The 23,868-nt window shown below is 48.0% G+C and overlaps 1 protein-coding gene across 1 annotated transcript in view; it reads left to right on the forward strand.

Annotated features, from left to right (window-relative positions):
* The window catches only part of PHLPP1 (PH domain and leucine rich repeat protein phosphatase 1), a 201,452-nt gene extending 191,016 nt beyond the window's left edge, over positions 1–10,436 (forward strand). The window contains exons 15-17 of the mRNA XM_057698882.1: positions 2,734–2,928; positions 5,359–5,587; positions 8,274–10,436. Coding sequence (XP_057554865.1) covers positions 2,734–2,928; positions 5,359–5,587; positions 8,274–9,434 — 1,585 coding nt within the window. The 3' untranslated portion in view covers positions 9,435–10,436. The remainder of the gene's footprint in view (positions 1–2,733; positions 2,929–5,358; positions 5,588–8,273) is intronic.
* The last annotated feature ends 13,432 nt before the right edge of the window (positions 10,437–23,868 follow it).

Here is a 23,868-nt window from a genome sequence, read left to right on the forward strand (position 1 = left end):
CTTTTATTTTTATTATTTCCTTTCTGCCAGCTTTGTGTTTGTTTTGCTCTTAATTTTCTAGCTTCTTAAGGTATAAATTTAGGTCATTGATTTGAGCTTAGGGTATTAATATTCTGCGTATTTAGAGCTATTAATTTCCTTCTAAGCAATTTTTCCAGTATGGTTAGAGAACATACTTTGAATCAGTTGAATCCTTTACACTTATTGACATTTTTTGACCCGGAACATGGTTTATCTTGGTAAATACTCTGTGTGCATTTGGAAAAAATGTTGGGTAGGGTATCATTTAGATCAAGTTGGTTGATCATGTTGTTCCAGTCTTAAATATCCATACTGATTTTCTGCCTACTTTTCTATCAGCGAGAGAGACTATAATGATAGGTTTGTCTATTTCTCCTTGTAGTTCTCTCAGTTTTTGCTTCATGTACTTCGAAGCTCTGTTAGTAAGTGCATAAATATTTAGGATGTTATAGCATTGTAATGAACTGACCCCTTTATCATTATGAAATGATTCTTTGTTTCTGTAATATATTTTGTCTGATATTAACGTAGCTACTCCAGCTTTCTTTGATTAGTGTTAGCATAGTATAATTAACCCTTAAACAACACGGAGTCAAAAAACACAGTCAAAAATCCACACATAACTTTTCAGCCAGCCCTTTGTATCCGAGGTTCCACAGCTGCAGATGTAACCAACCACAGATTGTGTAGTACTGCAGTAGTATCTAGAGAAAAAAATTCAGCATCTAAGTGGACCCACACAGCTTAAACCCACGTTGTTCAGCTGTCCACTGTATATCATTTTCTATCCTTTTGCTTTTAACCTATTTGTTTCTTTATATTTAAAGTGTATTTCTTATAGGCAGTATTTAGTTAAATCTTGCTTTTTTATGTAATCTGACTTTCTGTCTTTTTGGGTGGTGTTTAAACCATTTTTATATTTAATGAAATTATTGATATGGTTAGGTTTAAATCTGCCAATTTACTGGTATTTGTTTTCTGCTTGTCTCATCTGTTCTAGATTCTCTTTTTCTCTTTTTCTTCATTCTTTTGGGTTATTTCTTATTCCATTTTATCTCCTTTATTATCATTTCTACTTTGTGTGTGTGTGGTTTGTTTAGGGTTTATAGCATAACCTTTACCTTATTAATTACAGTTTGCCTTCAAGTAGTGTACCATCTCATATATTATAAGAACCGTACATTGTGTACTTTCATTTCCCTCTCCTAGTCTTTGTGCTGGTTGTCATGTTTTACTTCTACTTTTGATATAAACGCCAGAATACATTGTTATAATTTTTACTCTAAACAGCTGTTCTGAAGGAGTGTTTCTTCGCCTCAGTATTATTGACATGTTAAGCCCGATAATTCTTTGTCGCTGGGGGGCAGGGGAGGGAGGGCTGTGTCCTGTGCATTGTGGGATATTTAGCAGCACCCTGGCCTCTGCCCACTAAACGCCAACGTCACCACCGTTCCCAGTCGTTACAGGCCAGGGTGCCTCCTGGGGGCAAAATTTCCCCTGTTGAGAATCCCTGTTCTAGTCGTGATTGTTAAAATAAGAAAAAGAAAATGTTTATATTTCCTCACCTATTTGTCATTTCTGATACACTTCATTCTTTTACGTAGACCCAGATTTCTGTCTGTGAGTACTGTTTTCTTCTGTTTCATGTATTTCCTTTTACATTTCTTGTCGTGCTTGTCTTATTTGTGCATCTGAAAATGTCTTTTTTGCACCTTTACTTTTGAAAGCTATTTCCCCTGGTTTAGAAATCCAGGTTGACAGTTTTTTCCTATCAGTACTTTAAAGATGCTGCTCTGCTGTCTTCTGCATTGCTTTCTGGTGAGAACTCTGCTGTCATTTGTTCTTTGTTCCTCTGTAGGATAAGTCATTCCTCTACTGACAAAATCTGGCAAATCTGAAAAAACAACCCCCCAACCCCTGCCTTTATCCCTGTTTTTCAGTAATTTGACTTTGATGTGCCTCAGTTAAGTTTTTTCACTTGCTTTCACTTACTGTTTTTTGGGCTTTTTATATCTGTAGGTTTATAGTTTTCATCAAATTTGAAATATTTTCATCCATTGATCTTCAAAACTTTTTTCTCTGTCTCTCTTCTCTTTTCAAGACTCCAGTTCCCTGTGTGTTAGGCTGCTTGAAGTCGTCTCACCACTTACTGATGCCCCGGCTTTTAATTTTACCCCCAGTCTTTTTTTCATTTAGGACCGTTTACGAGACACAGTGATATCACTTGGAAACGGTTTCATTAAGTGGAGAGACTCTTCAGGCCTCTAGAGTGCCCGTGCAGCTCTTCTGCCACCAATATGTACTTTTGCTGTGTTTCCCCCAGTGTTTCAGTTGTTACCCCATTTTTGCACCACGTGGAAGTTCTCCTTGATAAATGTTTTGTGAATGAACGTGGACATATGTCTTCATAACCTGATATTATTTCCCACGCCTCTTACTGTCTTTCACTGCCATTTAAAAATAAAATCATCACAAAAGAAGAGTGGGGGAAGCCATGAGGCATAAACATGTGCTTATCATTTTTCTTCACGCACAGAAATTAGTTGATATATCCACAAATTAGCTGGGTTAGTTTACGTATTCTTAATCCACATGGAGTCATGAAGAAAGAGGCAAGACTGGATTAAGCAAATCTGAAAAAAAACACAGTTGGGCTGGGCACAGAGAAGGAGGGATGAGTCAACCTAGCACAGAAGCATTCTTGCTTTGCAGGTTGTGTGTTGCAGCCCTGTCGGTGAATAACTTCTGTGACAACCGGGAGGCCCTGTATGGTGTATTTGATGGAGACCGGAACGTGGAGGTGCCCTACCTTCTCCAGTGTACCATGAGTGATATTTTGGCGGAAGAGCTGCAGAAAACAAAAAATGAAGAAGAATACATGGTCAATACGTTCATTGTTATGCAAAGGTAAAACTTAGAGCACCTGCTGTGTGTTTTCTTGCTCTTCTTTGAGTGTTTGCCATCTGGTTAGAAAAACCGATGTCCAGTGATCTCCAAGCCTATTGTTGAATGTGGGTTATTGAAGATGTATTTGGGCTGTTTGGTTTTGCCCAAGTATCACGGCTGGACTGTGCTCTGTTGGAGACATACTGATGTTGAGACAACTTTGTTGGAGGCTGGGTCGGCGACAGGAATTCAGTTTCTCCTAGAACTGGGCTCTCCCAGGCCTGTCGTGATTCCAGATTTTCACCAGATTGTTTACGACACACTCCTCTCCCCCCAAATCACGTGCACCCCAGACACTCTTTAGACTTCTGGTGTGTGGACTGGTCTTTGAAATGGACTGTTTCCATCTCAGTCTGTTCCACATTATGAAACATGATCACTGATTCAAGAAGTGCCAACCTTTGTGAACTTGAGATGCTCACATTTTAGGCCAGGAGTTAAGTCATTCTTCATGTATTGTTTTTCCCCCTTATTAAATGTTCAAGACAGTGCTACTAGTAGAATCCTAGGCCATTCCCCAGAGTTTCTGGTCACAGTGGAACTTGTGGAATGTTGTTTCTAACTTTAACAGCTGAATGTTACGAGCATTCCCACATGCAAAGAACTGCTCGCTCTTCTGTCACTTTACAGGCTTTGTAGGTTGTGAAGGAGTTGCCTATTAATGTTGTACTGCAGACAATTGCTCTTGGGGGACCAGGAAGTGGAGAGTGCTCCAAAGGTCATGGGAACAATGACAATCTTTTCTCTTTCTCTCCTTCTTCTCTCCCTTGATAATCTGCCACAGGAAGTATCTTTGCAGCGGGGGTAGAAGCAGCGTCTGCGTAGGAATGCTGGTCCAGAGAAGACTTGGAAGTTCCCCTAAGTCGTAAATACTTTTGAAGAGCTGAGTAGAGGCAGGCACAGTGAGGTTCTTTGCCGCTCGACTCACCTGTCTTCCAGAGTCTCAGTGGGCATGCGCAGTTAATCACTGATGCTGATAACAGCTAATATTTAGTGAGCCCTTAATATGTACCAGTCTCATTGTTCTAAAGACCTTAATGCCGTAAGCTATAAGACAGGCACATCTGTCTACACATCTATCTCCTTTTCTGTTTTAATCAGTCTTGTTTCAGAAGAAAGCTAACACATATTATACACACAGACACCACACACACACACGCGCGCGTGCACGCACACCCCTTTCACACACCCCTAAGAGGTCTACTTTATTTAGACCCTGAAGCACTGGATAAGAATTAAGAACTTAAGGACCTCAGACTCTGATTACTAGCTGTACTTCTCACAGATTCCATCCTGATTCTGGCTTTGCTGAGCGGAATCATTGTGCCTTTGACAGGAAGAAAGCAGTGCTGCCTTGGCAGGGCTGAAAGCCCAGTCTTGTTGTAGACGTGCAGAAGTTGGAGTTTAGGGACCCAGATTGTCAGCCCATCTCTAGGTCATTTGTATGCCTCTTATTTTCCCTGTTGGTTAGTAGGATATGGGGTGCGTGGTGATCTCTTCAGTCCTTAGAAGAACTGTATGTTCTCTATGCCTGGCATCCTAACGCATGTGAAGAGGCAGCCCTGGTTTCCATCACTAGTGGTGCCCCTTGCCTAAGCTAGACAGGGTCTATTCTTATAAATGGAGGAGTCTGTCCGTCTTAACCTTTTTGCTCCTGTTACCACTCGGGATCAGTCTGGGAGGCACTGCCATCTGTGGGGCTTGTGATAGGAGGTCTTAGCTCCTTTTGATTGTATCACTTGCAGGTGTCTTGTGTATTCAATACGTGTATGGACTAATGGTGAATAAAAGCATTTGGAGCTTCATGACCAGAATGTCCTTTCTGGGAGTATTCTAGAATAGTCATTGCTCATCTAGAAAGTCTTCACTGTATAGGACAAGAACATGAATGGTCCAGTACTTGAAAGCTCATACCCACAAACATCCTAATAAAGAGAGAGGGGGCGGTCAGGTAACTCTGAAGTGTCATTGGGTGTAACGTGGTTACACCTGCTCCTGCTAAGTGGTCCCTCCGGTTGTCCTCTCTCGGGAGCAGAGGGGATTTAGAGAGGGGGATGAGGAAGGAAGCGGACACTCCGCTGTCTTTGGGGCATGCCAATACAGGAGTAGCAGGCTGGACGCAGCAGGATTAGGGCTTCTTTATTCCACAGCAGCTCCTTGGGCTTCCCATGGTGAAGTCACACTCGCCCTGTTGTGAGAAGACACCTTTCTGTTAGTGTGTGTCAGATTCCACAGGCTCTTTTCCTGAGTTGAGCAATGCCTGCTTTGGGGAAAGAGGCCGAGTGGCGCCCTGAGTTCTGTTTTTCCTCCTCGCTCTGTCCAGGGGTGCAGTCTGGCAAAACTCCCCGTGACGGGTATGTGAGGGTTTTATTCCCTCTCTTTGTTTTCCAGGAAGCTTGGAACTGCTGGGCAGAAACTTGGAGGTGCTGCTGTCCTTTGTCATATCAAGCACGACCCTGTGGACCCAGGAGGACCCTTCACCTTGACTTCTGCTAATGTGGGCAAGTGCCAAACGGTCCTCTGTCGGAATGGGAAGCCACTGCCTCTGTCCAGATCGTATGTCATGAGCTGTGAGGAAGAACTGAAGAGAATCAAACGGCACAAGGCCATTATCACTGAGGTGAGGAAGAGCGATTTTCCTCGGGATCGGGGAGGACCGGGCCAGGGTCGTGGCAGAAACCAGCCAGGGAGGGTTTCCCTCCGAAGAATGTTCTTAAAATGTTGAAGTTGGTTTAAAATTAAAATTCCGAATCTGTAGTGTCACAGAGCAAACTCTGTGCATGATATGTCTGAAGACATAACGTATGGAGTAATAACACAGTCACCGCCGGCCTCGCCGCGTCAGGGGCTGTGCCGTTATCCCATCCCATCCTCACAGCCGCTCTGCAGGGGCGCCGTGGGGCGCGCTGAGGGCTCCAGCCGAAGTCACGCTGCTGGTCCTCCTGTCCTAGCTCTGCCGCCTGTGGGCTGCAACCTTTAAACCTCGAAGCTTCAGTTTCCTCCTCTATAAAGCGGGCATAGCCATGTATCTGTCCTGTCTTCCAAGGCTAGTGTGTGTATCAGTGTAAATGTGACTAGTTGTTACTTTGGTTCATACCTCCTGTTGCACTCAAGTAAGGCAGTGAGTGATTCTCAACTCATTTCCCCTCCACAAGACACTTGGTAACGTCCGAGGACACTTTTGTTGTCACAGCTGGGGCTGAGAGTGCTTTTGGCATGTGTAGCAGCAGACAGAAGCCGGAGATGCTGCTCAACATCCTACAGCGCGCAGGACAGCCCACAGTAAAGAGTGATTTGGCCCGAAACGTCAAGAGTGCCACTGTTGAGAAATCCTAGAGTCAGTGCACGTTACACGAGTCCCTACAGCGCAGCTTCCAGAGTGGGCTGGAGGAGCTGTGCCCCGTTCACTAGTCCATCCTACAGTGTGGGTCACCTGCTGTGTGCCTGGTACAGACGTGACCCCCACAGACACACGTCTGCACAAAGGAGGTTTCCAGTCTTGTCTTGTTGATAAAACCCATGGGACCGTGCATAGCTCAGGTAGACAGTGGTGAAGGTTTGCAGTTTAGTAGAGAAAGCCTGTGACTCCAGGTGGGCTTTGACCAGGGTCGTGAGAAAGATAGAGAAGACTCGGGATCCTCCGTGGGAGTCTGCGGAAGGAGTCTGCATGTGGAGTTTAGTTTCCTCCCTGTTCTAAGAGCAGAGGATTAAAGTGGATGCTAGACACTATGTAGGGAGCAAAAACAGGCTGAGATGGGATTGAATGAAATTATTAAATGTATTGAATTGAATGGCCAGCATCACATGATGCAAAGACGAAGCGTTTCTGCTACATAAATGCGTCACAGTTTGTACTTCAGACGGTTTCTCCCGCTTTCTCTGCCTCCCTCTTCCTCACTTTGTCTGCCTTGCTGCGTTGGGTTCTTTTTATTTTTCGGCCTTGAGGTTATGCCCCCCAAACGCACATACACACACACACACACACACACACACACACACACACACACACACCCATACACAAAATCATTGATTCTGATGGGGTGAGATCTAAAGGGTTGGGCAGAACAGCAAGGGTAATTTTTGCCAAATTCCACACTTTGGGGAAGAACAGATTACATTAGGAGAATCAGGAGAGTTGAACATTGTGCTCGAAGCCCCACTTCAGTCATTTTGCGTCTAAGCGAGCTGTTTGTGCATGTGGCGGGGCTGTGTGCAGAGTTGGGGGAGGCACCGCCAAATGAAGGAAGGTTGATAGGGCTGAAAGGAAATGGATATTCTCTGAAAGAAACACCTGTTTCAAGAGAGATGGTGAGACCATCTTCATTACCTCATCCCAGACACACATAAAAGGTGCGTTTGTCCTAATGGAGCCTCTCCTGGAAAAGGTGTTAAAAATAGGGGCATGGGAACTCCCTCGTTGTCCAGCGGTTAGGACCCTGTGCCTTCGCTGCCGAGGGCGCGGGTTCAGTCCCTGGTCAGTGAACTAGGATCCTGCAAGAGGTGCCGCTTGGCCAAAAAAAAACAAAAAACAAAAAACAAAGCACGTGGAGGCACGTGGTAGACTGGAGAGAGAGCCTCCGCCTTGAAGAATAAAGAACTGAGTGGGTACACCCCAGGGTGTCTCCCCTCCTCCTCCAGCTTCAGGGTAAAGGCTTTCTATCCTGAAGTGGTCTGAAACTTTGGTTCATGGCTTAAATGGCGTAAACTCAGCTGGACTGAAGCAGGAGACTTTGTTGTCTCTGTTTGCTGCCAGGTAAGCAAGTTCAGGGAAGCCATAGGAGCTGCCTCTCCAAATGCACTCATTCGTACCCAACTAGTCACAGCAGGGTTTCCCCACCAATTGTTTTTAACCTTCCTACCTTTAAAACAGCGTCTCTCCCCTTAGTTCTGGACCTTCATATGTTACCGCCCCTGATGGTTGCTGTGCTTTGGGGAGTGACCTAAGATTCGGGGCGTTGTCTTGAATGGCACCTGCCTCATGGGTCTGCTGGGCACTGGCTCTTCCTCTCTGGATCCCTGTGGGTTCCAGAAGGCGCTCATCAGCCAGGTTGCTGTGTCAGATGACGGTCTGCTTTGGAGGCAGACGGTCCCAGTAAAGGGAATAACTGAAATACTTTTCAACTGTCCCTCCTGCTCCCTGCCTGCCCCGGGCTTCTGCCCCCGGTTTCTGATGACAGCTGGACCTGAACCACTCACAGGAGGGTGGGCAGCTCCCTGTAGTCCCCCAGGCAGGAGGCCCCAGGGAAGCTGCAAGTCACCACATGTGCTCCGTGTTAATGTCTGCTTGGAAACGCCTCTTTTTCCAGGATGGCAAGGTGAACGGAGTGACCGAGTCCACGCGCATCCTGGGCTACACCTTCCTGCACCCCAGCGTGGTGCCCCGCCCCCACGTGCAGTCGGTGGCCCTAACCCCGCAGGACGAGTTCTTCATCCTGGGCAGTAAGGGCCTGTGGGACAGCCTGTCCGTCGAGGAGGCCGTGGGCGCCGTGCGCAACGTGCCCGATGCCCTGGCCGCCGCCAAGAAGCTGTGCACCCTGGCGCAGAGCTACGGCTGCCGCGACAGCGTCAGCGCCGTGGTGGTGCAGCTCAGCGTCCCCGAGGACAGCTTCTGCTGCTGCGAGCTCGGCGCCGGCGGGCCCGTGCCGCCGCCCAGCCCCGGCATCTTCCCGCCCTCCGTCAGCATGGTGATCAGGGAGCGGCCGGCCGACGGGCTGGGCGTGCCGTCGTCCAGCAGCGGCCTGGCCTCCGAGATGAGCAGCGAGCTCTCCACATCCGAGATGAGCAGCGAGGTGGGGTCCACGGCCTCGGACGAGCCCCCGCCGGGCGCCCTGAGTGAGAGCAGCCCCGCCTGCCCCAGCGAGCCGCGCTGCTCGCTGCACCCCGTGTGCCCGTCCAGCTCCTTCCAGCGCCAGCTGTCCAGCGCCACTTTCTCCAGCGCCTTCTCTGACAACGGCCTGGACAGCGACGACGAGGAGCCCATCGAGGGCGTGTTCAGCAACGGCAGCCGGGTGGAGGTGGAGGTGGACATCCACTGCGGCCGCGCCAAGGAGAAGGAGAGGCCGCCGCCCCTGCTCCAGGTGCCGGCCGAGGCCAGCGACGAGGGCATCGTCATCAGCGCCAACGAGGACGAGCCGGCCCTGCCCCGCAGGGCCGACTGTGCTGCCGTGGGGACCATGGGGCGCCGGAGGGCCAACGGCTCCGTGGCGCCCCAGGAACGGAGCCACAACGTGATAGAGGTGGCCATGGACGCACCGCTCCGCAAGCCGGGGGGCTATTTCGCGGCGCCGGCCCAGCCGGACCCGGATGATCAGTTCATCATCCCCCCGGAGCTGGAGGAGGAGGTCAAAGAGATCATGAAGCACCACCAGCAGCAGCCGCCGCCGCCGCCCTCCCAGCTGCCCGCGCAGCAGCCGCAGCGGCAGTGCCCGGCGGACCCGCTGCCAGACTACTGTGACACACTGCTATGACCCGCCCGCACGCGCTTTACAAATAAACTAACCCGCAAGACTGACTTGCAGGAGTCTCCCAGGCTCACATTAAACCAGGGGTTTACTCCACGCCCTCCTCCCAGACACTTCCCCAGCCTGTCTTTGCAGCTAGTCTGTAGGTTCCCCTTCTGTTGGTCTTTTTTTTTTTTTTTTTTTAATAATTACCACTTTTCTTCTAGTGATGCTTTACCGATATGATTTAAATTTGTTAACTTCTTTCCCTAACATATCAGATGTGTAAAGACAAAGAACAGAAGGTTTAATATATTACAGAGAAACAGTTAATGATAATGTAATATTTTTTAAAATGGCTCTTTGTTGTTTTGTTTGTGTGGAAGGCAGGGCAGGTTGCCAGTGCTAAATGATTTAATATTGTAATTCTATATTTCTTTGGGGGGGAAGACTTTTTTTTTTTGTCTTGAAAATGATAGACATTTGTAGAATATGGAGACTAACTCCTAGGAGTTGCTTTACTCTGTCAGGTGACTTAAGTCACTGGGATTCACTAATTTTCTCTGAGAGAACAGTTGATTGAGAAATTTCTATTGTAAATAGCTCAGTGTTGTATAGCGATGCTTCGAATGTTTTGTAGTTTTGGCATAAGGGACACAGACTAAACAACTGACTTCCCTTCCTCCCCCTCTGAGGGCCTCCCTACCCACACCCACCTCATCCCCCACCTGCTTAGTTCATTGAGTGATGAGGCTGAGCACTGCTAAGAGCATTGCTGTTCACGTAAGGTGGACTTCAGGCCACTGGAAACGAACCTGCACCCGAGGGCCTCTGACCCTTTTTCTTCCTCTCCTGTTCCCACCCAGCCTCTTTTGCAGACACTTTTTAACTGTGTTCCTTACTGCTGCCACAATCAGCATGATTGTATAGAATTCAGTTAGCTCATTTACATACCAGGAGTTATATTAAAGCAGAATGCACAAATGAACATGTCATAATTTTTGTTATAATAAATATAAAATTTACAAGTATTGGACCCATCTGCTTTTGTCTCAGGAGCCAGATGTGTCTTGCAAGTGATGACACCCAGCTTGGGTTTGGAATGAATGCATGTAACTTTGGGGTTATCAGATATTTTCAACTTTGATTTTTTTTTTGAAGGGAAAATACCCAATAAGTTAACCTACATTGAATGAAGGTAGTGAAATCAACCCTGTGGTTAACCATACGCATAGCTGGCCTTACAGTCATTCTACTTCTTGTTGTTATTGTGTAGATGTTAAAAGGGGAATAGATAAGGTTGCATAGAGGAGATCCCTGGAAAACTGCCACAAAGCCTAATTTGTCTCCAGTTCTCTCAGGGTGGCCTCAATCACATGAACGTGTTAGTAGATCTTTTTTTTTTTTTTTAATTGGAGTATAGCTGATTTTGTGTGTGTGTGTGTGTGTGTATAGGAATATAGTTGCTTAACAATGTACACAGTGAAAATCCGGAGCTGGTTGGCTCACTCTCCACTGAAATAATGTCAGTGTGGTGGGGTCCAGTAGGAAATCCTGTATTCCTAGCTGACTTACGGGCCCCGTTTACAGACTGTAGCCGCTGCCGCCGCACACCCCACCCCCCACCCCCCCACCGGCCACCTGCATCTTGTGGACCATGTGTTGGAGATGCTGTGGGTCTTCTCTCTGCTCATGTGGACCAGCTTCCAAGGTAGAATGGTTCTCCTTCACGTCTGCCCTCCAGTGGTACCTGGCTGGTTCAGTGACAGGACACGGCAACTAGTCTTTCTTGTAGACTCAGTGATGAGCTGTCCGTCCCCTCGCTGGGTGGCCAGAACTGTGGACTCCCCTTGTCTTGATGACGTCTGTCCTTCATTCCATGTTGGGCTAATTGTACACCATGCACTTTGAAAACCACTAAGGATATAGAAGATTGAGCTCATCTCAGCCCCATAAGGGACCCAGTGGCCAAGGGACTAGACTGCCCAAGTCCAGGGAGCGCTCTCTGCTCTCTGCTGTAGAGCAGGAGCAAAAGCATCTCAGGATCCCTGCGCCCCGCCCCACTCACCGGCACATTGCCCCCCAGTCTTCCCTCTGCTCCAGGTGGATTGGAGCAGTCTTGGAAGCCTCTGGGTTTTCACCCCAGTGCCTTAGTCACTATGGAAGATCTGGGCTGGCTCTCTGACTTCCTCGATGCTTAAATCCCGTGGGCAGGGCTCACCTGTTGCTTTGGCAGGACTTACCCAAGATGGTCAGTGTGGAACCGATTCCATGGCAGCTCACTTCCAAAGGAGCCAACACTTCTGCCCTGAGTGTGGCCAACAGAGCAGCAATAATTTGAGGAGTCCACGACGGGTCCCACAGCAACTGCTTGTGCCAGGGGCAGCCGCTGGACCAGCAAGTCCCATCTGGGGACTCACCTCACGTCCTAACTTCTGTGGCTGATTGGGAGAAGGGGCACGGGCTTGGCATTGCTGTTTTCCTAAGGCTGCCAGTTCAGTGAGTGCTTGCTTCTCAGTTTATTATACTATTAAGTCACATTGAGCACACGCTGCATATAAAGTACTATGGAGATAAAGGACAAAACTTTGCCCTTTGGGATCCTGGGGTAAATAGGCATGTGGGTGGAGGGTAACAGATGAGCACATATTAAGCAGCTAAAGATGCATAGACCTACTCCTAGGCCTCCTTGCTCTTGCCCAGGAGCCTCCCAGTTGTTTCCTGAGGAGGAGTTTCTTTTCACTTGTGCTCATCAAGATAACATCTAATAATGTAAGTACAACTGCTTATAAAACTGTAAAGTGCTTAATATTTGAAGATTCCCAAAAGCCATGAGACCTCCAGGGTGAGTATGAGGGAGGGTATCCCCCCATCCCTCCGCCCCGCACTCCCTCCTTCCTACTGGGAAGGCCAGCGACCTGGGAAAGGGTTGGCAGAGATGGATGGGTTAGAGGTTGGAGCAGAAGCTTAGAAGTTCTGACAAGATTCGCAGCCTTGCTAACAGACTCAGAGCTCCCTAGTGAGGACCACAGAAGTTGTCTGGTATTGGATCAGCCACATACTGCCAAGTGTGTGCCTACAGAATAGTGGCTTTCCAGAGGGCACCGGGGCCGGCAGAGGAGCCCCGAGTCGCAACCTGTCTGACCTGGTTTCTCTAGATTGCTTTTGTCACAGCACCACCTGCTGGTGAGATTAGATTTTGGGTGGAAGTGGAGACAACTCTTGTTCTTTCTCCTTCCACTCTTCCAGAAGAAACAAAGTTTCGGTTACTTATTTTCAAGACAGGACAGAAAGCAATCCCCAGCACTATTAAGTAGTCAGAGAAGCCACATTAAAGCGTGTTACTACTCCCCCTGGTGGTCTGCTCTGTAAGGTGGTACAATTGATGACAACTGATTCCTGTGATGTGCACTGGTTTTCTGTGGGAAACTGATGTGCAGACATATCAAGAGATGTAACCAGAATCATAGCATCGACCTGGGAGAGAGGAAGTCAGTCTCCAACATCCATCTAATTCTCCATTCCCCATGGTGAATAATAAATAAAAACCCGTAATACGCTTTGGATCTAATAGGACAACATCTGAGAGTCAGCTCATTGCTGGCACTGCCCAGTGGGGAGAAAAAGAACAAGTCCCATCCCAGGTGAACACTCATCAGAAGGCATTTTGAATTCACTCTGACATGTCAGAAAATAGAATTTTTGTAAAGTGTGGGGGTTATGGTATCTGCCCTCCCTACTTACCCGGTGATCGAACCAGGTAATTTGTAGATAGTAAAGCCTTATGTAAGTGGAAGTATCATGGTTGTAAATGAAGAACTAAGGGTGGTCAGATAGAAAATAACCGGGAACATAGCAAAAGTGCTTTTTTAAGTTAAAAACTCCTAGAGAGAGAGAAAAAAAAAACTAGAGAAACATCTGTTGGAACTGTTACAAGAGGGAGGGATGAAGCAATGGTAGAAAAAAGTAGGCTTTCTTCATTTCTTGCCATTGAATTTCATTTTCTTTCAATTCAGTCCTCAAATGCATTATTGCAAATGAATCTGTGGAAACTTTATTTCACTATTGTTGTTCACCTGTCATGAACTGGTCCCTACTGCTGCAGATTTGAAAGATGGCTCTGAAGTTTGTCCCCCAGGCCTCTGCCATTACCAAAATTGCAACCAAGTTCAGACTTAGCTTGGCAAATCCATTGCCTTGATCAGTAACAAAGAAGGAACTATATCCAGCAGACAAAGCCTTGGGTGATAGGAAGCAAGCTCCAAACCACCTCACACCCACCTGATTCACCACGTCCATTCATGCCACACGTTTAGGAAGCACCGGCTAGAGCTGCCACTGTGCTCGGCTCTGGGTGCCCTACACAGGACCACACATGCAGTGGGGCTTGGGTGCCATGGTGGCTGTGCTGACCTCCTAAGGTCTCAGCCAGTTGAGAGCAGACTATAGGCCCTGCATGTTGCCCGCTGCCTTCTAGAAGACTAAGGTTGAACCCTTCACAGGAGGGAAAGGGGCCAAGGGGTCCCCGAGGCTGCCTTCCATTTTCCGGGCCATGTGGTGAAGTAGAAAGCCATGCTGTCCCCTGCCCTGAATTTAAGGACCCATAAACAAGCGCTGCTTTTGTTGGGCTCCAGTTCATTAGTCCTTTCATTTTCTTCTAAATCAGAAACACAATGTTCTATCCTGTTCAAAGGAGGACTAACCAGCAGAATACTTGGAGAATTTTCTCCCATCTGCTTATGACTAGAACTGCTCCCATTGTCATTCCTCTCTTTTTCTAAAGCCCTGGAAGTAAAATGCTTCAGACTGAAATTTCAAGTACTTTCTAGTCATTACTATTTCTTAGGTCTTATTCCAATAAACTGAACTTCCCCCTAATTCCTAACCTTATTTATTGGAAGAAAGTTGAAATGGCAACTAAGGTGCATTTTCCTAAATGCACCTCCAGCTGTTGCCTTTTCCTGAACTCATTTACAGGTCATTTGCTTTCCTGAGTCTTCAAGAAGACTGCTTTGCAGTTAATATTTGGAGGTTCTTAAATCAGTTTTCCACTTAATAGAAATTGCCTGGTAAGCCAGGAATAAAGCATGCATGCAAAATAAAGTCTTTTGTTTGTTTGATGGTCTGCAATGCATTTTAAGAACTACTCGAATACTCCTTTTCCTAGAGCGTTTCAGTAGGTTAAAGATAGTTCATTGCAATGTGTCCCACCCCAGCTTATCCTAAACACAATCGCCCACACTTTTTCCTCAGGAGCTGAAAACCACCACCTCTCACAGGCAAACCCACAGGACATTTTTTTCCTAGAAACTTCATTAGGCAGGTATTACAGTGCTGTCTGCATATAATTCACATATACTCTTCATGTAAACATTTTTAGGAGCCCTCCACTTTTCAAATTTAAAATCTCATCACGATATTCCTTAGATTACAATGTGCTGGGTTCTGTCTTCACTCCTTGTCTGTTACCAACACATGTTCTAAGGGCTGAGAAGCTGTGCGTTGGGGAAAGAAAGGGCAGTGGGCAGGAAAACCCAAGCCCGCCAGCATGACCAGAGTGGTGCCTCTCCTCTCCATTTCCATCCAGTCTAAGCATCGTGGGGCAAGAATGATCTCGAGAGTTCACCTAGTGTCCACTTCTAAGCAGAATCCAAACTGTTGCTCTGCTGAGTGGATTTTTGTTTCTTCCAAAGATAGAGGCTCCTTGACCCCCTTAATGAACGGTTGACCACTTAGAGACAGCAGTTGAGGCCCCATGGGCTCTGTGCCAAAGTGCCAGGGTGGGCGGAGCGCAGTGACAGGCCCACAGGGATGGCGAATAAACCACATTTTAAAAGATGAAGGTGCTACTGCAGAGATGCATGTGAACAAGAATGCAGGGCGGCGAGGCCATGTCTCTGGGTCTGAGATGGCGAAGGGCCAACCCCAAGCTCGGAATTCTCTTTACACCCAGCCCCGCAGGGTGGTTCCTGAGATCCAGTACTGTGAGGAGACCTTCCTGTCCACCAGTGGCCTTCAAATGTTTCTGTCGTGACTTCCCGGGGGATAAAACTGACTTCCCTCCTCCAAAGAACAAAGGAGGAAGGGCCCACCTGCCACCAGCTGCTCCTCAACACCCAGCTCGGCTTCCTTCCTGCAATGGAGAGCCAGTAATAACCTTGACTGCTTCTACCCGGGGAGCCTTGCCACAAACAGAGCCCCTTCCAAGTGTGCTGAGTGCCGAGGGTGTGAGGACTGAGCAGATGGACACTGGGCCTGCATTTACAGAGCTCTGAGGACTCAAACTCCTGGGGTGGAAAAGAACAGAAGGACCGATGCCCATCAAACACCACTGAAACCATTTCCTAGCTGTTCTTCTCCAATAGGAAGGGTTTTATTTTGAGCAACTTTGAGTTCTATACACCTGTGGAAGATGGACAGAGCAGTCGTCTCTAGCACGCTGGCCTCAGAGCTCCCTCTGCTTCATCTTTAATCGCTTTCTGCAACCCATCTCCAGGATCATACCTGAGATACACACACCCATTTGTTTAAAAAACAAAATGTTTGCAGCCTTTTCCGCTCCCCTCCAGCACACTGAGGGTGCGCCTCACTCATGAAAAGCTCTCCACATCGGGGATAAAGAGGGGAGGGAGGTTGGAGACCTCTCAGGGGGTCTGGCATTGCTCCCAGGCAAGACATGCCCCCGGGCCTCAGCTGGAAATTGCTGACTTGTTACCTTAGCTCGGCTTCTGCTAGAAGCCTCCTCAAGATCTCCAAGCGCCTGTCCTTGAGATAAGTCCAGCCCTCCACCTTTTCCAGCGTCCAGCCACGCCAGAAATAACAGCGGTGGTTCACGCAGATGGGCGCCCGGCCCACTGTTTGCCACTTCCAGCCCCCTCCATCCCTTCCGTCCTGGCCTCTGCCCCTCGCCCTTCCTCCCCATCCACGCCCTCCCTCCCAGCCATTCAGCGGCCCTGGTCTGGCTGCTGCTCACCACGGTCACACTGGGGGAGGGGAGAGGGGGGTTGGACGATGCAGCAGTTGCCACAGCCGATCATTTCCTCGTTCAAAGTCTCCGTTTTGGCTCCCATCCCATCCCTCTTGCTTGGCCTTTGAGCCGGCTTTGACTACTGCTTCTCCGCCACATTTTGCAGGCCCTTAGGCCAGATCCTAAGAGTTGGGCTCCACGCTCCCTCCTTCACATTTCACTCTCACTCAGGGCTCGTCCGCTGGGGAGGTGGGGGGGCTCTTCGTCCACCCCCACCCCACCCCCCCCACGTCCACACCGCCTCCTGGGCACCTCCCTCCCAGGATCCAGGCACCACAAACCCAATGTACCTCAAACCTGCAGCTCCTGCAAGCCCGACCCTGGCAGAACCGTGTCATCCAGCACCAAGTCCTATCAGTGCTTCTTCCTAAACCCTCCTGGTGGAGGAGATGGACAATGTATACACAAATCTTTAAAAAGGAGCATGATTATTTCAGATGTGAAAAAAAAACTGTGAAGAAAACAGAAGAGGAAAATGGAATCAAGAATAGTTGCGCTAAAATCTGATCGAAAAGAAGACAGGATCTGGAGGAAGATAATTTCCAGCCGAGGAAACTTCAAGGTCAAAGCCCCGGGGTGGGGAGGGCGAGGGTTGGGATACTGAGGAAGTGGCCCTTATCAGCATCTCTCTTCCTTATCCTGGCTCTGAACCAAAGGCGAAATAAGGCAGAAATAAGCGGGAGAGGCAGAAAGGTCAGCTTTACGGCTTCAAGCTGGCAACGGAGAACGTGGCTTGTGTCGCTAGGTGAACGGGCTTCGGATGATGCAACCCCACCCGCAGTCAGCCGCGCCCCCGTCCCCTTGGCGGAGGCGCGCCACCCTGGGGCTCTGCGTGGGGCCCAGAGCGCCCCCTGGGGGCGGGGAGGAAACGGAGAACGACGCTCCCGAGAGGGCGGGGCGCGAGCTGCGCATGCTCCGTGTGTCCTCCCCACTCCAGCAAAGGAGCGCTGGAGCCGTCGAGCGAGTACCGGAGCCGGGCTGCAAGCCTGGCGCCCTCGGAGGGCGGCGTGGTTAGCGCTCGGGGGACCAGGGCCGGAGGGTGTGAGAGCAGGCCGCAGACCTAGGCCAAGGCCAGGGGATGAGAGAGGAGATCCCGTCTTCCAAGAGGCCGGCACAAGGCAGATGCTCACTAAGCAATTTCTCCCGCGTCCTCGTGCTCAGGTGCCGCCCCCCTGGCCCGAGCCCTCCAGCCCCCGACACGCAGCTCTGAGGCCTCAGGGCCCCAGCCCTGCGTTTCCCATGCGTTGCAGTCACCGTGAATGTCCACCCAGAATGAACGAAAATCCCAATTCCCCTGATTTCAGACACTTAAAAACTGTCTCCGTGAGCCCTCTCACACTGGTTCCCTTGGTATCTGGAGTTCTGGTTGGAAATCTGTGGCTGTGACCGAGGTTCGAGGAGGCCAGCGCTGTGTCAGGACTGGCCTGGGTGGCTTTTGAGGGGCACAGGGACTCGGCCTTTACTGGACGGGAGTCACTCTTCCCCAGGCCCCAGAGACTGAGGTGTGTGGCCGGCGGCAGGAGGAAAATCACCGGACGTTCAGGATTGTCACTCACTGTCCCCAAGAGACGCCCAGGATGTCAGCTCAGCCTCGGGGTGTGGGAGCCACCACCTCCTGCCTGGTGCCAGGAGAGCAGGAGGGAAGAGTTTTTAAGACAGGGCCAGAATCCAGCCTTCCTCAGGGCAGCTTTGGACATGTGAATTCATTTATTTCCTCCTCTGCTTCTAGTCTGCAGCGATTTCACCGCAGGGTTGTGACGAATACAGAAACTCAAGGGGGCCACTGCTGCGCGCCGGGGCGATCTCTCTGACACAGTCAGAACCACAACTAACTGTGAGTGTTAAAATGTCTGATATTCAACAAAATGTTAATTTCCTACCTGAATGGATGAACATGACTTGTGTTAATTCAGTTATTGGCAGGAGCTGCAAGGCCGCATGGGGCGCTAGGGTTTTGCTGGTCTGCAGAGAGTCCCTTCCTTTCTGTGCGGAGAGACCCCTCCCCTGTCTGAGTCCTGCTGTTGGCGCTTCATCCCGCAACGTCAGTACAGGTGTGAGGTAGAAGCGTTTTCAGCTGTTTGGGTAGACTAGCCATGGACTGCGTGGCCACATTTCCTCTGGTTCCACGTGATAGACAGAGTTCCTTGGTGCTGTGAACTGGCCCCCCAACCCCCCACTCCAGGTCACCTTCTGCCCAGGGTGTGTTTGCGAATTGCCTGGGAACGGATGACTTTGGCCGTCGTTTGGCATTCCCCTCTACCTCTCTATTTTAAATTGCTTATTTGGCCCAGGACAGGCCATTTCACATCCTCCATGATCAATAAATATCAAGTAAACTATCCAAAACCAAGTGGAAACCGCAGTCTGGATAATGAGCTGCTTTATGCCTTTAATGAATCTCAGCCATTGTCACCACGGTAGGCAGCCTTGGGAGCTTTCTGCTTTCATGTCATTCTTCAGGAGCCAGGGACAAAGTGGAACTGGCACCCTTCGGGGGTTTTCTCAGGGAGCAGGACTCTTCCCAGCAGATGAATTGGTTGTGGCCTGATTGAATAAGATTCCACTAGGACCTGCCCCGGGGCCCCAGGGAAAGTGTGTGGTCAAAGCTGGCGCCAGAGGGGCACCAGTGCCAGCAGCACAAAGCCTAATGAAGAGTGTGGTTCTATTCCCTGTTGGCGGGGTGGGGCACGGAGAGCAGTGTGGTCTCCCCAGGGGCGTGTGTTCAGCTCTCGGATGCGCCAGAGGAACCACTGGGTGTGGGGAGAAAATATCGGAACTTCCCTTTTTGTTTGTTTGCATTTCTGAAAGTTGTGAGAGTTAAATTCATACATTGCTTTAAAGAGGCGTGAGACACTTGCTTTACCTTAGTGGTCGGCTTGATCTTGACAACAGCACTGGCAGGTGAAGACTGTTGTAATCCTTGTTTATGCAGGAAGCTGAGGCTCAGAGGGTTCTAAAGATCAACCCCAGGTCAGGTCACCGCCAGGTGTCAGAGCAGCCTGGCTGGCTCCCAGACTGTCTCTTACCACCATTTTTTAACCATTTTGTGGATGAGACCATCTTCACCACATGGTTACATGTATGTAATGTATTAATACAGACGCACAAGCACACACACACACACACATACTGCAGGCTGCAGCTTTGTTTCTCACTGAGAAGTAAAAGTTTGCAACCCGTGGGACAGAGCCCTCTGTGAGAATAAGAGCTGGGCCCTGCTGACTCTGACCCAACATTGGGAATTTGGGCAAGTCCCTTGGGCTCCGTGGACCTCAGTTTGTAACAGGAAGGCTGTGGACGCTGCTACCTTGGGTCCTTTCCAGCTCTGTCATTCACTACTCCCAGGTCAACACTGTGGCAGGAGATTAATCCCTCCCCCCCCCAATTAATCCTTAATCAAACAAAAGCTTGAGTTTAGGGCGAGTAGCAGTTTTCCATCACTTTAACTGCTTGTCTCACTGCGAGTGCTTCAGGGATTATCAGCACTTTGGATAGTTTGGAACCTTTTTATGCTAGGTGGATCTGATCTTGCAAAATTTAGCTTAAAAAGAAAAGGAAGAGGCCTTTGGTTTTCTTTGTTGTTTTTGTTGGGTTTTAGGATTTGTTTTTGTTTATTTTGTTTTGTTTTGCTTTGTTTTTGGTGTCTGTGGATCTATCTCTAGACAGAATTGTGTTCTTGCTGCCTTAGTGAAGAGGGACTGCACAGGAGAGCAAGGGAGCTGGCTGGTCTGTACCTGGGGAGGATCCAGGATGTCACAAACCAGATGACAGCACTGGAGAGGGTTCATTGCTGTGAAAGGAAAGATCTGTCGAGTATGATGCAATTTATGGATAGTGAGCTAATTTTTTTTTATAGGAGGAGGAAATATAGCTCTGAGGTAAGGCTTGAGTACAAACCATATTCGGGAAAGTTCTGGTGTGTTGCATTACCTTCCTGTGGAGGGTATTGGAGAGGGAAAGCGGGGATTACAGCCAGACCTTTGGAAGCTTAGGGGACAGATTTGCAATATATATCAATACTTGGGACCACTGTTTAGGTTGTCACTCTTTTACACTAGGTTAATTACACCAGATAGGGTTTTTAAACGGTGATAATAGAAACGTATTCATCTTTAAGGATTTGGGTCCACCTTTGTTCACACATTCTTTTCTCACGCTAAGATTTTAAATGGGCACTTCTCATCTGTAAGCTCCTTGAAGGGGAGACCTCACCTTACTAATATCTGTATCTCAAGACTTGCCCTGCACCTGGCACATTAGATGCTTTCAACATATTTTTATGCATAAAAGAGTGCACCAACTTTGCAAATGCCCTGTGGGCTTTTTAATTGGTACCCTTCCTTTTTAGCACCAGAACTGAGTCACCGTCTTTATAAAGGTGCCAGACATGGAACAAAGCCTTCTCTCACCCCAGAAGCCACAGACACATTTTAAAATATAACCAATAATGTCTTTTTCTGACTATAAGATAATGCACACACAAAAGCTAGAAAAGTTAGGAAGCTTAATGAGGAAAAAAGTTGACCCATGATCTCATGAACACATTGTCATTGTTTTATTTCTTTCTAGTCTTTTGTCTAAGCACCACTTTTTTTTTTTTTTTTAAGCAGAGAAAGGTTTACTGCAGGGCCAACCAAGGAGAAAGGGTGGCTCATGCTCAAAAAACTCAAACTCCCTGATGGCTTTCAGGGAAAAGGTTTTATAGGCAAACTTTGGGGTGAGGACTAGAGGGTGTGTGACTTTCTTCTGATTGGATGGTGGTAAGGTAACAAGGCAGTGTTCTGAGAATCTTGTAAGTGCCACTTTTTAATACACATTGTGGTTATGTTATATTCAATATCCTTTTTTTCCAATTACGGTTTGAGCATCTTCCTTTGTTAGTGAAAATTCTTAGTAAACATTTTAAAAAGCTGGTGATATTCTACCAGTTGAGTGTACCACAATTTGATCAATATATCCATAATGGTGGTCATCTGGATGGTTTGCTTTTTGCTGTTGTAAATAACACTGCAGTGAACATCTTTGCTATTATCCTGCTTAAAATTTATGAACAGGTTGGAGCAGGAGATGGGGGAACAAAGCCATTACCCTATGCAATGTAGGAGGATGTGCCTTGGTTTCCAGATGTAGAGTGAATGCAGCCCCATAACAATGATGAGGGTTGGTGAGTGGGGCAGTGCTGTCTGAGGGAGGACAGTGATGAGGTCAGAGCACCTGCTACTATTTATTTATTTGTATTTTTGTTTGTTTATATTTTGGCCACACTGCATGGCTTGTGGGATCTTAGTTCCCTGACCAGGGGTTGAGCCCAGGCCCTTGGCAGTGAAAACATGGATTCCTAACCTCTGGACCACCAGGGAATTCCCCAGAGCACCTGCTACAAAAGGGGCAAGTGATGTATTTTTTTTGCTTCCTGGAAAAAGAAAGGAAATTCAGTAAAGAGAAAATTCTGATACTTTGAGCTGATTTTTAAGCTTTGAGAAGAAAAATCAAGATTTTACTTTTCCTCTGTAAAATGTTCCTTTAGTGGCTAGTGGTTTTTAGCAGATTTTAGTGGCCTGGGTTGTAAATGTCTAGAGACTGAAATTTGTAGCTGTGATTTCATGGTAGGATTTCAAATGTCAAGACTCCTTCCAGATTCGGGGCACTTTGCAAACGTAGGACACTTGGTATTCACCGTGAATCCAGCCTGGCTTGATTTGTCCTTTAAGGATTTGACAGTCTAGTGGAGGAAAAAAATCATTGAAAAAATAATAGGAGCAGGAGTTCTGGAGCTGACAGCCTTGAGTTCACATCCTGACTCTGCTTCCAATTAGCTGGGTGACCTTGGCAATTTCACTTCCCAGTGCTTTAGTTACTTGGTCTGCAAACTGGGGTTCATAGTAGATAGTCATAGCACTCAATTAGAGGATGTGACATTAACACAGGCCTGGCTCATGGGAAGGACTGTGTTGCAACTGTCTCAAATGCACAGAAAAGAGCAGCTGCCCAAGTCAGGAACAGAGAGGGCTTCACAGAGGGGTACTTTCTGCAGTGGTCCCTTGGGGATGCTTGGGAGCTGGCTCATGGAGAAGTGGGGTAACAGCATCCCCACGAGGGGAACGATTGATTCAGGAATGTGAAGCTGGGGTGCTAGAAAGAAGTTCAAGTTTCTCTGAGCCTGGATTCTTAACTACTTTTGCTGGATCATTCTGTATTTGTCAATATTTTCTTAGATCACATGGTCCTTTTTAAAAAAATTATTCATCTAAGAATCATATATTATTAGAGCTTAACCAACTTTTTCTATGCAAACTGCAAGAGGAAAAAATTTTCCTTTTTTCCTTTGATATTAAATTTGTTATTATTGCTTCAGTAATCTAATATAAACCAGCACACAACTGGTGGATTTTGGTGCATCCTATCTACTTTAAATAGCATCTATATGGTGATAGCCCACTGTCTGCTATATCTCTGCATGTGGATGTTTAATAAGTGTCATGAACTCATCTCATCCGAAACAGCTTCTGGTTTTCTACCCCAAATGAATCCTCTCTAAGTCCTTCTCATTACAAAAATGTCACAAGTAACCATCCACTTGCTCCAGCCAAAATCTCAGGAATCACGCTTGATTTCTCTTTCCCCACCACTGCACACAAGCCAGTTCACCAACAGGACTGTCTGTTTCATCTTGAGAGCACATCCCAAACCATCCATGCCTCTGCATCTCCCCTGCTTGTTCAAGCCGCCTTTCTCACTCATTTGGGCTTCTGTATTAGGTTCTGTTATGGTACCACTCCCATCATTTTTCCACCAGACCCATCAGTTCAAAATAGAGAAGACCATGCTGGGCTCCAAATAAGTTTCTAGTGGCCTCTATCATTCTAGAGTGACCTCAACTCCTCACGAGGGCCTGCCCAGCCCAAAACAGCCTGGCCACCTCCCTACCCACCTTTGCCACTCTCGCCCTCGGGTTTACCCTCTAACATCAGCACCAGTGACATTTTGGTCCAGATAATTCTTCATCATGGGCAGCTGCCCTGTGCATTGTAGGATGTTTAGAGTCATCTCTGGCCCTACCCACTAACTGCCAGGACCTGCCCCCCGCCCCCCCAACAGTGGCAACAGAATTGTCCAATATCCCCTGGGGTGGAAAATTCCCTCTGTTTAGAATCACTCGTCACTTCACACCGGCTTCCTTCCTACTGAACAAGATGAGCATCTTCCCACTTAGATCCATTATATTCTTTTCCTTCAATGGTCTCATGTCTGCCTCCTTCCTGATCTGATCTCAGATCAAATGTCACCTCCTCAGAAGGCTCTTCTTGACCACCCACACTAAGGTGGCCCCTTCGAAGTCACCCTGTACTGCATGGCCGCATTTTCATTTCTTCATATCCTTTGTGAATACTGAAACGAGCTCGTGTATTTCTTTGTTCAGCATCCCTTCATTAT

This window comes from Hippopotamus amphibius, chromosome 11 (assembly GCF_030028045.1).
Source record: "Hippopotamus amphibius kiboko isolate mHipAmp2 chromosome 11, mHipAmp2.hap2, whole genome shotgun sequence".
Lineage (NCBI taxonomy): Eukaryota > Metazoa > Chordata > Mammalia > Artiodactyla > Hippopotamidae > Hippopotamus > Hippopotamus amphibius.